Source organism: Podarcis filfolensis (genome assembly GCF_964270895.1).
Source record: "Podarcis filfolensis genome assembly, chromosome: 6".
In the NCBI taxonomy this organism is placed as follows: Eukaryota; Metazoa; Chordata; class Lepidosauria; order Squamata; family Lacertidae; genus Podarcis; species Podarcis filfolensis.
In genome coordinates, this window is record NC_139609.1 from 24558407 (window position 1) to 24572529 (window position 14123).

General features: G+C 45.0%; 1 protein-coding gene across 7 annotated transcripts in view; it reads left to right on the plus strand.

Annotated features, from left to right (window-relative positions):
* The first annotated feature begins 4161 nt into the window (after positions 1-4161).
* Positions 4162-14123, plus strand: part of LOC310765566 (very-long-chain enoyl-CoA reductase-like) — a 29199-nt gene continuing 19237 nt past the window's right edge. For 3 of the 7 annotated variants that reach the window (XM_083620731.1, XM_083620732.1, XM_083620737.1), the window contains exons 1-3: positions 5039-5554; positions 13473-13523; positions 13775-13826. In XM_083620731.1, coding sequence (XP_083476857.1) covers positions 5528-5554; positions 13473-13523; positions 13775-13826 — 130 coding nt within the window. In that variant the 5' untranslated portion in view covers positions 5039-5527. Of the gene's footprint in view, positions 4344-5038; positions 5555-13385; positions 13524-13774; positions 13827-14123 lie in introns of those variants that run through there. The other 4 variants (XM_083620733.1, XM_083620736.1, XM_083620734.1 and 1 more) reach the window with 4 other exon arrangements.

A 14123-nucleotide genomic window follows, 5' to 3' on the forward strand; every position in this document is an offset into this window, starting at 1 on the left:
CCTCCTCAGCCACCGCCGCTGCCGCCTCCAGCTTCCCCTGGCAGCGTGGTGGAAGTCTCGCAAGAGAGGGGCTGCCTGCCCGCCCACTGGCACCCGTCTCCTCACAACGCGCCCCTGAGGGGGGAAAGGGAGAGACGGAGACGCGGCAACTCGTGCGTGCTCTCACGGCAGAGGACCCTGAGCCACTGCTTCCCTCCCGAGCCGGGCGAGCATGAATCCCGGGAAATTTAAGGGACATCATCAATAAGGGACAGCAGCAGGACACAGCGCTGGGATAAAGGAGTTTCCCGCCAAATAAGGGACGGTTGACAGCTATGCGTTTATTTTCGAAAGGGTGTCGCAAGCTGAGCACAATTTGATTTCCACAGACCGCTTTGTCAGGGAGGGTAGAAGTGTAGCATTGTGTTAACTTGGAACTCATCAGCGTGGCTGGTTTTGAAGGCTGTGATTCTTTAAATTATGTGCTGCGAAATTAACTGCATTCAACAAGAAATAAAATTACTGAATTATGAAAGTATTCCATGAATCCAAAGCACCTTTCTGAGGAGCAGGTTTCCTAATGTATCATTGTGTGATTCGATGCCCTGGATTTGCTTCTTTTTCAGAGCGGTGGTGGGACCTGGAACTTTCAAGTTGCAATCTACATATCTGCTTGGACATAAGTCCCACTGAACCTAGTGGGTCTTACTCCAGATAAGTAGGTGTACGATTACCACCTTGATCACTCCCAAGTAGTATTGATCAACTTCCTTCCAACTGTCACAGAATTGTATCCTGTTCATTAAAAAAAAAAAAACGCTTCAGGGACGATACTGTTTTAATGTGTTCAAGTCTATAGGCGTCCTACTTTACATGAACAAAAGTCTACATATTATGGGATAAGCAATGAAAACAGCAAAGAAACATCTAGCCCTTTCCCATGTAAAAATAAAATCTCAAACGTCCCGAACAGTTCTGTGTTCACTCCAGAACTTAGCACAAATCAGTCCAAAGTGCCTAATCATTGGCACTCAGTTGTATCCTCTATGAAAATGACTCAGTTCCAATATCAAGATTTGAAATATTATTTAAATTTCCCTTTTCCTTTGTAGCTGATCCTTACAAAATTGCATGCTTTTCGATGCTGAACAATAGCATAAGAATAATAGAGAAGACATAACATATGAATGCAAGATGTGAGGAGTTCTATAACATTTTGTATGAAATCCAAAAACTGACTTGTAAATCACGCCTAATTTATTTATATTCCCCTTTTGGAATAAGTAATCCCCCTTTTGTGTGTATTCTATGCAAATAATGCCTTCCAGTATTTGGAATTTGCTGCTGCAAGCTTCTATTTATCACTGTCCATTGGACTCCAATAATGTATAACTAAACCTTGGCAACATCCCAGAAGGCTGCATGGGAGGGATGTTAAAAAGCAGAGCTTAAACACTATTCTGATCATACACCAACTCTGGCTACATGAGTACTAAATAGTTGTTTTCTGGTAGGCATGAGGCACAATTAAGGACCCAATTCTGTACTTGATTTCCCTTGACTTGAGGGGGCTATAGGATGTCCTGGCAGCTCCACCATTTTGGCAGAACTGGAAATAAGCTGCTGGCACAAAATGTATGCTGGCAGAACTGGTCAGAAGCAGAAGTTATATTTTATTTGGTCTTTATCAAGCATTAATCATTTGTTAATTACACACTTCTCAATGCATTTCACCTTCAGTTTCCTAACTGCAAAAAGGCAGCTCCTTTTTTAAAAAGGATTTATTGTGCAAGGGCAACAGAGCATTTAAATCCACCTTAATTGCACAAATCTGAATTTCCTAGTACTGTATACATTCAAATGCCACCTGCAAAATACTGGGCTGTATCTAATGCTAGGCCTACTCCGAGTTAACCTATTGAAATTAATGAACATGACAAACTTAGGCCTATTTATTTCAATTGCTCTACTCTGAGTATAGCTTAGTTGAATGCAACCCACTGACTGGAACTACTTAACATCCCAACCTGTACCATATGTTTACTGTGCCTTGTTTAATGTTTTTGTAACTGATAAAACTCTGTAAAATATTCATAAAATAAAAAAGGAGATAAATATCTGGTTAGACTGACAGTTGTTTCTAGGCTGCTGCACCCATGCATGTTCATTGTGTTATGCCTGTTACATTGAGTGATGATTTGCATCTGTGCATGGAGTTGCATATTCAGCTGCAAGTATTGAAGGCCCAATTTGGATATTTACCTAGTCTGCAGTGGTCTTAATGAGGCATCTGATCAAGATCTGTATTATGAGGCATCTGATCAAGATCTGTATTTTAAAATGAGCTTAAAAAATATATTTGCAAATGTTTGTGTCTCTCATGCCAGGCAGCTGGGTTTGGCAGGTGTTTATCTTCCTGGGCCCCACTGATTTCAGGGTTGTAAAAGGAAATTACAGGCTGGGAGCAAAAGGTCACACTGACCATACAAATTACAGAATATAATCAAGTTGCAAAAACAATTACAATTAAAAATTGGTAAAAAGTAAGAATTACCATGTGCCTCCCATTAGAGACTTGAGCCTAAGGTTAAAAGGGCAAGAGCTAATAGAAACAGCAGGCTAGGGAAAGAGGCTTCTCTCTGAAGCTGCTTTGAAGCTTCAGAGAATTTAGAGAACTTAGAGAACCTAGCTTTTACTAAGTTCCTTTTTTACTTAGAAAAGGTCTTTGCTTCTAAAAATCTATATATGTTATGTATGAAATATATTGGCTTAAATGTAATTATGCAAAGGATTTAGAAAGTAAGAAATGTTAGATTCTTATGTTAGATTCTTATTTCATAGATGGTGTGTGAGGTGAACCCAAGATCTCTTTTAAGATAAAAATTAAAAAACCATTAGCCATCTGTTTTGGAGTGAATAGGGCAATAGGGCAAAAGGTGAAATGTTAGTTAAGGCGCCTAGTCTAGGGCAAAAGGTTATCTGGTAATTAAGGTGCCTTGTAGAGGTTAATGGCTACTTGTTTGTCAATTATAAATAGAAGGAAATATAGCTCTTTGTCTCCCATAAAAGGCAATAGGAAATGGGTGTATCTTTTATGATTGGTTCTAGCAAACAGGCAATAGGAATTTCAACCAGGCTGATTGGACAGAGGCAGCCAAAGGAGGAGCAAGGGGGCTGAGCTGAGGAAATATAAGTGCTGACCATCAGGGCTGGAGTGGGCAGAGCTTTGGTAACCATATACCACTGTGTCTCACATTTATTTGTCTGACAAATAAATTATTATTTTAATTTCTCTATTGCTGCGTTGAATATTTCATTCCAGCTAAGCGTTAACCACAAGCAGGGTGCTACATTAATGGGATGGAGGAGCAGACAGGTCTCAGTCAAAAGCACCTGATATGGATTCCAATCATGCAGGTGCTGAGTCTGCATTTGGGGCAAAAGCAGACAGCTCAGTACTGTTGCATACGGCATTGCCTGCAGAAGAAGGTTCAGTCCTTAGCTTCTCTAGGTAAGGCTGGGAAAGAGCTCTGTCTGAAACTCCAGAGAGCTACAGCCAGCCAACATGGCTGCCTTGAGTCCCATCAGGGACAAAATACATGTGATGATGATGATGATGATGATGATATGACATAGACAACATAGAATCTATGCCAGTTGTGTGGGGAAACTTCCACTCTTCAGGTGTTGCTGAACTACAACTCCCCACATCCCTGGCCACTGGCCATAGTTGCTAGAGCTGATGTGAGCTGTAGTTCAATAACATCTGGAGGGACACAGGATCCCACTCCTGGGCTATGAGTAGTTACAGCATCTCCACTAGTATCCAAAGGCATGTTGCTTACCACTACAGTGGTACCTCAGGTTACATACGCTTCAGGTTACAGACTCCGCTAACCCAGAAATAATACCTTGGGTTAAGAACTTTGCTTCAGGATGAGAACAGAAATTGCACGCCAGCAGCGGCAGGCCCCATTAGCTAAAGTGGTGCTTCAGGTTAAGAACAGTTTCAGGTTAGGAACGGACCTCCGGAACGAATTAAGTACGTAACCAGAGGTACCAATGTACTGTATGGGGAATTGCAGTCAAATACATAACTATGCATGAATGCTAATGAAGGGGTTAAAATAACAGAGCTGGATTCCTAGTCTCAGCTAAGTCACTCCCCCTCTTTTCCATGAGGAGGAATTCCTGTTTCTTCTCTCTGTGGCATTTTAATTGACCAAGGAAGACGTGTCCAAGCTTTGTTGCTAGCTTAAAGAGTGTGTTTGAAGCCATCTTTCTGTATTTTCTATCCAAAAGTATTCTGCCAGTATCCTGCTGCTTCTTGGATAAATGCATGAATCTGACCTTTGGAACATTTTGTAAGTAAAGCGTTTTAAGTTTACTTAATAGGGTGTGGTCTGTTGGTTGCAAAAGGGTAGAGTTCTGTGTTTGCAAGCTGGCAGGATAAAAGTGTCGCAAAACCTGTATTCCTAACTATACCACTGCTTGATTTTTGCGTGTTTAAACTCGGCTATTGGGGGCTCTCTCCTGCTGGAGAGTGTGCAAGGTCCCACATTTTGAATCCAGACAGCCTGCCACTTATTTTGTTATTTAGCCCCCACACGCGGGTCACAAGAATTCGTATCCCCCCTCCCAGCTACCTCGGTAAATGTTTGAACTGAGGACTGACTCTCAATACGAGGTGGCAGAGTTGGGGGTAAATTTGTAGAGGGGAGGCCTGTTATTCTTAATCCTTCTCGGCTAGGAAGCTCATTGGGTGATCTGGGGTCAGCCATTGTCTCTCTTTCCTTCACTGGGTTGTTGTGTGGATACATAACGGGCTTGCTAAATTTATTACCCAGGTGGCAAGCAACCCAGGAGGACTAAGGGAGGATAAAAAAGTGCTGTTGTGTTTCATATTATATTTTCTGGTTCTTGTTTGTGAGTTGCTTCGAACTTTTCTGAGGAAAAGCGAGGTATTAATACATATTAAGCAAACAAACACTCGACCAGACGTGAGCAGTCACGTGAGGAAACCTAAGGCACATGGAGAGGCCGGGTGGACGTTCCCGCGCGTTTCTGTGCGCCTTGCGCGTGGCGCTAAGCCGCGCCCAGCAGCGGCAGCAGCAGCAAACCTTCGCCGCCCCTCCGGGTCTCTGCTTTCCCCCCTTTTTGCTGCGGAGCTGCTGAGGAGCTGAGCGCACCCTGGCTGCATGCAGCAGCGGCAGTAGCAGCGGCGGCGGCGGCACCACCTCCTCCTCCATCCTTCCCCCTCCAGGGGATGGGGCGGGAGTGATGGATGAAGGCGTAAGCTGGCCGAGCACCGCTGCCCGCCCCGGTCTGGACGCGCCCTCCACCTTCTTCCCTGCAGGGCTTCCTCCTCCTGGGGCTAAGGAATCACCTGACCGGCCGGAAGACCGGCCGGGGGCCCCCCAATTAAAGTGCATCCGCGGCGCAGACGGGAGGAGGAGGTGGTGGAGGAGGAGGTGGCGCCGCCGGCGGCGGTGCCGATTGCATCCCCTACGCCGGCAGCTGGAGTCGGGGCCGGGCGGCCGCCTGCAAAATGGGCAGCAGGATTACTTTCTTCGAGGTGGGTGTCCCCCGCGAGCCTGCGCTAGGGAGAAGGAGGACGCGTCAGTGGGGCTGGGGAGAAACCCCCAAGGGGACCCGGGGTTCCGGAGATGCATGGAAGAAGGCTGCGCCTGCGCCCTCCATCCTTGGGTTGGCTCGCAAAGGGTCCCTCGCCGGCGGGTGCCTTGATGATGATGATGATGGGCGGGGGAAGGAGCAGCAACTGCTTTCTCTGCATTAGAGCCAGCACTTGCCGCTGGATCCTTAAACACGTTGTCTTGCTACAACCACTAGGGCTTGTTTCCTCTCCAGCGTGCTTAGGGGGGCATGGCCTTTAAACTCCTCCTAAAGTCTGAAGACCTAGGAGGACCCACTTTTAGACCAAGCATGCACTTGGAGACCCACCTGATATCTAGTGTTTGCCTTTGATTGGTCCTGTGTCCTCCTGACCCATCAGGCTTGGGATGGGGGAGGTACAGGGTGGTTGGGTTGTGTCTTACCAGCAGATTTTCCTGTCCTTTCCTGAGCAGGAACCTTGTCTGATGTTTTGGGGTTTTGTAGGTGCTGGTGTCTCCCATAGGGAAGCCCAAGAGTTCTATGTCTCTGTGGGAAGAGAATGACTTTTCTTGGCATTCTGGTACCTCCTGGGTCCTGGGCAGCCACTGCCATGGCACAAAGGAGTATACAATTTGCATGCCACAGCAAACATACCTTTTTCTGCTCTGTGAAAAGCTTAAAAAACCCTTTACACTAAAAGAGTGAGCCAACACATGCATGTTGGCAGGCATGCTACTGTATTCATGGAGTACAGATTTCAGGGAAGGGCCATGGCACAGTGGTAAAGGAACTGTTTTGCTTTCAGAAAGTCCTGGTTCAACTCCCAGCATCTCCAGGTAGGGCTGTGAAAGACTGTTCAGAACGCTGGAGAGCTGCTGCCAGCCAGTGTTGACAATACTGAGTTGGATGGACCTGACTTGATATTAGGCAGCCTCCTTTGACTATCCAGATTTGTGTAATAACTATCTCCAGGCATCCCTTTATTGATTACCTACCTACTTGGCTGTCACATCCTCCTACTAGTAATAGCTGCTCCACTAACTTTTGCCTGTGTTTGAAGAAGAAATGGTTGCCACCGTTGACAACCTAGTTTTCTAAGAACAATAAAGGGCTTTTATGACAGGAGATGAGAACCTTGGGTTTGGAGGCCAAACACACCCCTCTAACTGGCCCTTCAGGCTCTCTCCAGGCCATGCTCCTTGCCGAACCCAAACCCATTGAGTGCCTCTGCCTGACAAGTTCCCTTTTGCTGTGAGCATGTCTCTTTGCTTGCCTCACATCAGATGTAGGGGCAGGTAGGTGTAGCTTGGCAGAAAGGGCCTTGCAGGCTGAAAGGGGGTAGATCCAATTGGACCCAATCAGACGTTCTCCTTTGCTGCTGCAGCCAGGCAAAACAATTCAACTGATCAACTATTCTGGAGAGAATATGGGTGTCTCAGAGGAGTCCCTCCACTTGGCCCTGTCTTCCGCTATCGAAGGAGAAGCTGTGCCCGCGAGGAGCACTCTGAAAGGAAGTTGGTTCGTGCCAACTGTTTTATGTTTGACAAATTGGGATTTTCGTTAACATTCCTTGGCATCCCAGCTCCTTTGCCAGGAGGTAGGGACAACTCTTAGGCTGTCGGTTACCAAGGTTTCTCCTATGGTTTATGGCTTGTGTTTTGTCTGGGTTCAAACCACACGCTAAGGCCAAACATGGTTTTGTTTAATGCGGTGCTGAAGCAAATCTCTGGTTGCTTATTTTGGAAATTGGCGAAACTACTGCTTTTCAGCAAATCTCCCAATTTTGTGCTTTGTCATCTTATACATGCCTTCATTAGCATGCTAAGTGTGCTACAACAGTGTCTTTTGTGCTTATAAGAGAGTTGGGTATATTATGACTGAAAACAGAACATAGATTTTGTTTCAGACTAATAGGTGAAGGTGAAATTGCACTGGCCACAATGATGACAACTTCCTGGAAGACTAAACCGCCACCTGCCTTGTCAGGTTTTGTGTTGTGCAATCTGAGCTGCATTTGAACATATGTACTCTTAATTGAGCATGGTGATTTAACAACTTAAGGTGTTTCAGAAAAACAACAATAACATCCTGTGACCAATCTTAAAACAGTGAGTTTGTTCTCAGCTTCTAATCTTGAAATACTTGTGTAGAATATTTTTCAAAGCACCTAAACAATATTGGAAATTAATTGCCTGCTCTACCCCTGCCAACCTAGCAGTTCGAAATAACGTCAAAGTGCAAGTAGATAAATAGGTACCGCTCCAGCGGGAAGGTAAACGGCGTTTCCGTGTGCTGCTCTGGTTTGCCAGAAGCGGCTTAGTTATGCTGGCCACATGACCCGGAAGCTGTACGCCGGCTCCCTCGGCCAGTAAAGCGAGATGAGCGCCACAACCCCAGAGTCGGCCATGACTAGACCTAATGGTCAGGGGTCCCTTTGCCTTTACCTTTACCCCACTTAAAAAAACAAACTATTTCAGGCCTTGATCCAAAGAGAAGTGCATACTACACATTTGTACTCAGAAATAATAACAGTTGGCAAAAACACTGGAGAACAAGAAAAATTCACAGGGCAGTGGTTCATTTCAGTGTGCACTTGCACATGAGATATTTCATATTTTGGACCAACGCTGTGTCCATAGGTGTTCTACAGATAGGCATAGTCAGTACCTGTGAAGAAAAAATTAGACACGAGAATGCACAATAATGAATCAACAATGAACCATGCTTTGTATGGTTTTAGTTTTCTTTCAAATGTATTATGATTTTTAATTACCTTTAGTAAATTGCCTTGAGACTGTTGTTTAGATGGTGATGAATGTTGTTGTTGTTGTTTAGTCGTTTAGTCGTGTCTGACTCTTCGTGACCCCGTGGACCAGAGTACGCCAGGCATTCCTGTCTCAAACAATTGTTAATCCCGCACTTTCCATTACAATTTCCCCAACACTTTGCTCCTTAAATTTTCTTGGGAGTGGGTTTGCTGTGCAAGAGCACCAGATTAATTGCACAACCAGAATTTGTTGGCACACCACTGAATCCCGCCTACAAAATAGTGATGGTCTGCAAGCACCCTTTATGACCAACATTTGGGCATGTGCCTTGCTTCGGGTTTGTTTGTTTACCTTTCTGCAGCTCAGAAAGTTTAGATTCTTTTACTAGAGAAAGATAAGTTACCAGGATATTTAACAAGCGCCTGTGATCTGCAAATAAGATACACAGTCCTGAATTACCCATAAAAGGGATGAGCCTTTCCTCTCAACTAAATAATGCAGACCAATCCCATAATGTGTGGAATCAAACCCATCAATAATACATTGAATAGTTTTTTTGTCAAAAACATTATGAGCAGCAGCACTTAACTTGAGTCATCTGTAGGGTTTGGAGCTGTCTGGGTCAGGACTCTGAAATCTTATATTCTGGATAACACAATATAAAAATTAATAGGCATGTGTCTTGCAAAGAAAGCCTCTCTGCAGGAGACCTGGCATAACCTCCAACCAACCCAGTTGAACACAACCCATCAGTCATGTATTGTGACTTGCCAGGCCCTTGACAAGTGCCCTGTTTTCGGAGTCCAGACAACCAGGAAAAATAGGAGTCTTCTAGAGGCCTGGTGAGTTGCCATATTTGGGCTGCATTTTGGCATGGGTAGGTCTGCTTTACAGAGTCCAAAGGCAAATTATGAGAAGTACTAATATTAAATGAGCAGGAATTCACTGTGTTGGCTTCCTTAGAGGGCTTTTGCATCCACCCTAGGCTTGGAAATAGGTCATTCCAGTGCACGCATTTCTTTCCGAAAGAAAAGCATTTGTACTTGACGAATAAAAAGCAAGCTCTTCCTCAATAATTTATCCCCCCCTGCCACCCTAACGGATATTAGTGGGTTGTTGTTCTTGTTTTGCTGAGTTATTTGGAAAGCTGTTTGCTATCATTGGTGGGCTAGAGTTATTGGAGAAGTAGCAGTTTTAAGCAGTGACAGCTATGCTGAGTCACGTAGCTTCTGCGACCAATAGCAACTTCGATTTTTTTTTTTTTTAGAGAGAGGTGGCTCAAATTGTGTTTTCCAAAACAGCAGTTTAAAAAAATGAAGACCCAGCCAAATTTCTTATACTCCTGTCCTGTATAGGAAAGGGCTTTTCCCCTGAACTGTGCCAACGCGAATGGCTTCTAACTGCTTTCCCCCTGTGCCAATGAGGTACAAAACTAGGCTGGCGGGATGCTGGTACCAGGTAACCTGTATTCCATCAGGACATTGCTGGCGCATGAGGTGGGAATTTATAGGCACATCTGGGAGCATCTAAGGGTTGGTTGGAATCGTATGCTTTCTTGGGTTTTGGTTCCATTGCTACACATGGCACAATGCAGAGAGGGCACTTGGGAACCCAAGGCAAAGAGAGTCTGGGTGTGTGGGTGAATGTTAAGATGCTTGTTCCACACTGGTATTGTTTTATAAAGTTTGCAAGCAGCAGATATTGCAGTGTAGCTTAGAACAGGAAAAACCCACTACTGTAAAGTAAATGTAAAGGGACCCCTGACCATTAGGTCCAGTCATGGCCGACTCTGGGGTTGCGGCGCTCATCTTGCTTTACTGGCCGAGGAAGCTGGCGTACAGCTTCCGGGTCATGTGGCCAGCATGACTAAGCCGCTTCTGGCGAACCAGAGCAGCACACGGAAATGCCCGTTTACCTTCCCGCTGGAGCGGTACCTATTTATCTACTTGCACTTTGACGTGCTTTCGAAGTGCTAGGTTGGCAGGAGCAGGGACCGAGCAATGGGAGCTCACCCCGTTGCGGGGATTCGAACCGCCGACCTTCTGATCGGCAAGTCCTAGGCTCTGTGGTTTAACCCACAGCGCCAATTGTGTGATCTAGACAGTCTACAAAGGGGCACCTTTGCATATACAGTTGTGTGCGTGCATGTGCATTGTGTGAGTAGTGATCCCTGCACAATCAGATGGTCTTGGGCAGATGTTGTTCTACTCGATAAACTTTTCTTCAGTGGATGCTCATCTAACTGTTCCAGTCAAGCATCTGTTTGTATTTCCTCCAGTGCTGCTGCTTGGCAACAGACAATTGCAAAGAAATAGTTCCCTGGCATGGTTTATTGCCAACTCTGGCAGAGGAATTTTGATCTGAAAATAGACTTACATGGAGAAATGCTTGGAAAGATTAATTTGACTACAAAGAAGTAATCAGGTGCTTGGAGTATAAGGAGAAATTAATGCTCTTGCTCTAATTAAATCAAAAGAAGGCTCACTTACACAAGCACTTTATAACAGCACAGGCAGGATTAATTCATTTTGCACTGCTCTTATCCCAGCCTGCTTGTTCATAGATTGCAAAGTAAGCATTTTTCTCATGAGTGATTTTTTGGGGGGTGCGGATCAATATGGTATTTGTTTGTAAGTACCAAGTAGGACAATCTAGGAACAGGAAAGGGCTGGGATCCAAGTGGCTAACCATAAATGGGAAGAGGTGGTAATTAGGCCCACATGTGGGTGGCGCTGTGGGTAGGCACCCCACAGAGCCTAGGACTTGCCGATCAGAAGGTCGGCGGTTTGAATCCCCGCGACGGGGTGAGCTCCCGTTGCTCGGTCCCTGTTCCTGTCAACCTAGCAGTATGAAAGCATGTCAAAGTGCAAGTAGATAAATAGGTACCGCTCTGGCGGGAAGGTAAACGGCGTTTCCGTGTGCTTCTCTGGTTCGCCACAAGCAGCTTAGTCATGCTGGCCACATGATCCGGAAGCTGTACGCTGGCTCCCTCGGCCAATAAAGCGAGATAAACGCCGCAACCCCAGAGTTGGCCATGACTGGACCTAATGGTCAGGGGTCCCTTTACCTTTACCTATTCCTGCAATTGCTCTTACAACTTTTAAACAAATGTCATTTTCTAGAAAAAAGAAGTTCCAGAACTCACCATGAACACCTCCCTTTGTTCTCTTAGAACGGCAATAGCGTCCACCTGAGAGGTGCCTGAGTTCTGTCGAGTTCCGACTTAAAAAAAAAAGAGGCCAGTCTATGAGCATTTGATAAATTTAATTATTTCAAGGTTTATGTCCCACTTATAACATTGCATACTCAAAGCAGCATAATTTGACTTTGCGGTTCATTGGGAATATACGTTGTACCTTGATTCTCGAATGGCTTAGTTGTTGAACAAATCGGCTCCCGAACGCTGCAAACCCAGAAGTAAGTGTCCTGGTTTGCAAACGTTTTTCGGAAGCCGAACGTCCGACGCAGCTCCCGATTAAGTGCAGGAAGCTCCTGCAGCCAATCGGAAGCCACACCTTAGTTTTTGAATGGTTTCGGGCATTGAACGGACTCCCGGAACAGATTGAGTTTGAGAACCAAGGTACCACTGTATGCTGTACTAAAGAAATGTGGTCTAATTCATGAGTGGGGGGGGGAAATACCACTCCTGTAACAATAGTATAGGGACGCGGGTGGCGCTGTGGGTAAAAGCCTCAGCGCCTAGGGCTTGCCGATCGAAAGGTCAGCGGTTCGAATCCCCGCAGCAGGGTGCGCTCCCGTTGCTTGGTCCCAGCGCCTGCCAACCTAGCAGTTCGAAAGCACCCCCAGGTGCAAGTAGATAAATAGGGACCGCTTACTGGCGGGAAGGTAAACGGCGTTTCCGTGTGCTGCGCTGGCTCGCCAGATGCAGCTTTGTCATGCTGGCCACGTGACCCGGAAGTGTCTGCGGACAGCGCTGGCCCCCGGCCTCTTGAGTGAGATGGGCACACAACCCTAGAGTCTGTCAAGACTGGCCCGTACGGGCAGGGGTACCTTTACCTTTACCTTTAACAATAGTATACATGCAGTGCATTCCTATGTAATATGGTATACATGTCTTCCCAGAAATAAGCTCTGTTGAATTTGCTTCCTCAGCAAATAAAATTTCAGGGTGGGATGCAATGACATATCAAGCTGATGTAAAAGTTCACTGAGTCAAGGAACCACCTGGAACGTGGTGGAACCATCTGGAACATGGTGGTGACAAGATAGGGCACTATAACACCTCTGTGCTAGCATTGCAGGGGGTTGGACTAGACGCAGTGGTGTCCAAACTTTTTTCAAAGAGGGCCAGATTTGATGAAGTCAAAGTTAACCTTTTTTAAGGATTTTACCCCAAAGTTGAAAGTTGTTGAGCTTTTATTAAGATTGAAGGATTATGCCCTCGAAACTGACTTTGGACATGACTGGACTAGAGGGTCCCTTCCAACTCTACAATTCTATGATTCTATAATAATTAGCACTAGCAAGGGCACTGTTACACCAAGTTCATATACAATGCAAACACGGCTGGAAACAGTGCATAGAATGGATGAACTTCCTTACACCATTCCAGACGCTACATTGGCACAACAGCATGTGCTTATTTCTTCAGTGCTGCAGGATCCTTAGCACAGCAAAACTGGTTTCAAGTCCATGTCATGACACTGGTTTCATGATTTTTGACCTGGCAATATATCACAAATCATGGTGTGTGTGTGTGTGCTACTCAAAAATCGCAAGGGGGAGGGTCCATGAAGCCAGCCAATGCCTCTACATAGCTCCATCCTTATTTCAGACACTGTGATATATCAGTATTTCAGATTTTTTGTCTGGTGATACGTCATGGTGTTGAAAACTAGGTATCTCCAAGACCTAATAATTTCCACTTGCCAGTTAGGTGCCACTCTGTTGTTATCCTACAGTGACTCTGTGGATCACAGTTAACATTCTGTGCAGCTAAAAGGCTTATGTACACCCTCTGGTTGCAGAATATGGCTTAGCAACCAGCTTAACAACTGTTGGTCTGATCACTGTTTCCTGTTCACACAGCTACAAGAAGCCGTCACGGCGAGATTGTTCTAGCTGATTTATTCACTTGGTATTTTCTCTTAGGTTGAAATCCTTGATTGGAAGACAAAGCAACAATTATGCTTTTTGGAAAAGGTAAGTAATCATAATGTTATTACTGCAATTTAACCGAATTTTGAGTGATCCGTGTGCTTTAGTTATATTTTCTTAGTAATTGTTTAAAGCATCCTGTTTGAGATGGATCAGCATCATTTTCCTCCATATCACAGATAGGGAAGCTCACCCTTAATTTCCTGTTTCCTAAAATGTAAAAAGGAACCGATTAGCTTGAAAAGCCTTTTTTTGAATGCCTGCATGCTTATAGATATATATTTTTTGTTACCTAGGTTGAGCCAAATGCTACAATAAGTGATATCAGGCTAATGTTCCATAAATTATGTAAGTATGTGTATTTTTCAAAAGAATCTGTTTAAAAAGTGAGGGAAGCTTTCCAGAAATGCTTGAATTATATGTCATTGCATGGAGCCTGAGCGCCACTGATGTCATACAAGCCATGTATTTTCTTATATGTACTTTGAAGCAATTCTAGTAAACCTGTACAAAAAAGTAGTTATCCCCCCCCTTCCTTGGTTGCCCTTCCACCAATTTGGTAATTTGCTCATATTTGTAAATTCAGAAGTTCTCTGATTGTGGCACAGACATCCCTGCCCCAGTGCTAGGAAACTGAGTGGACTT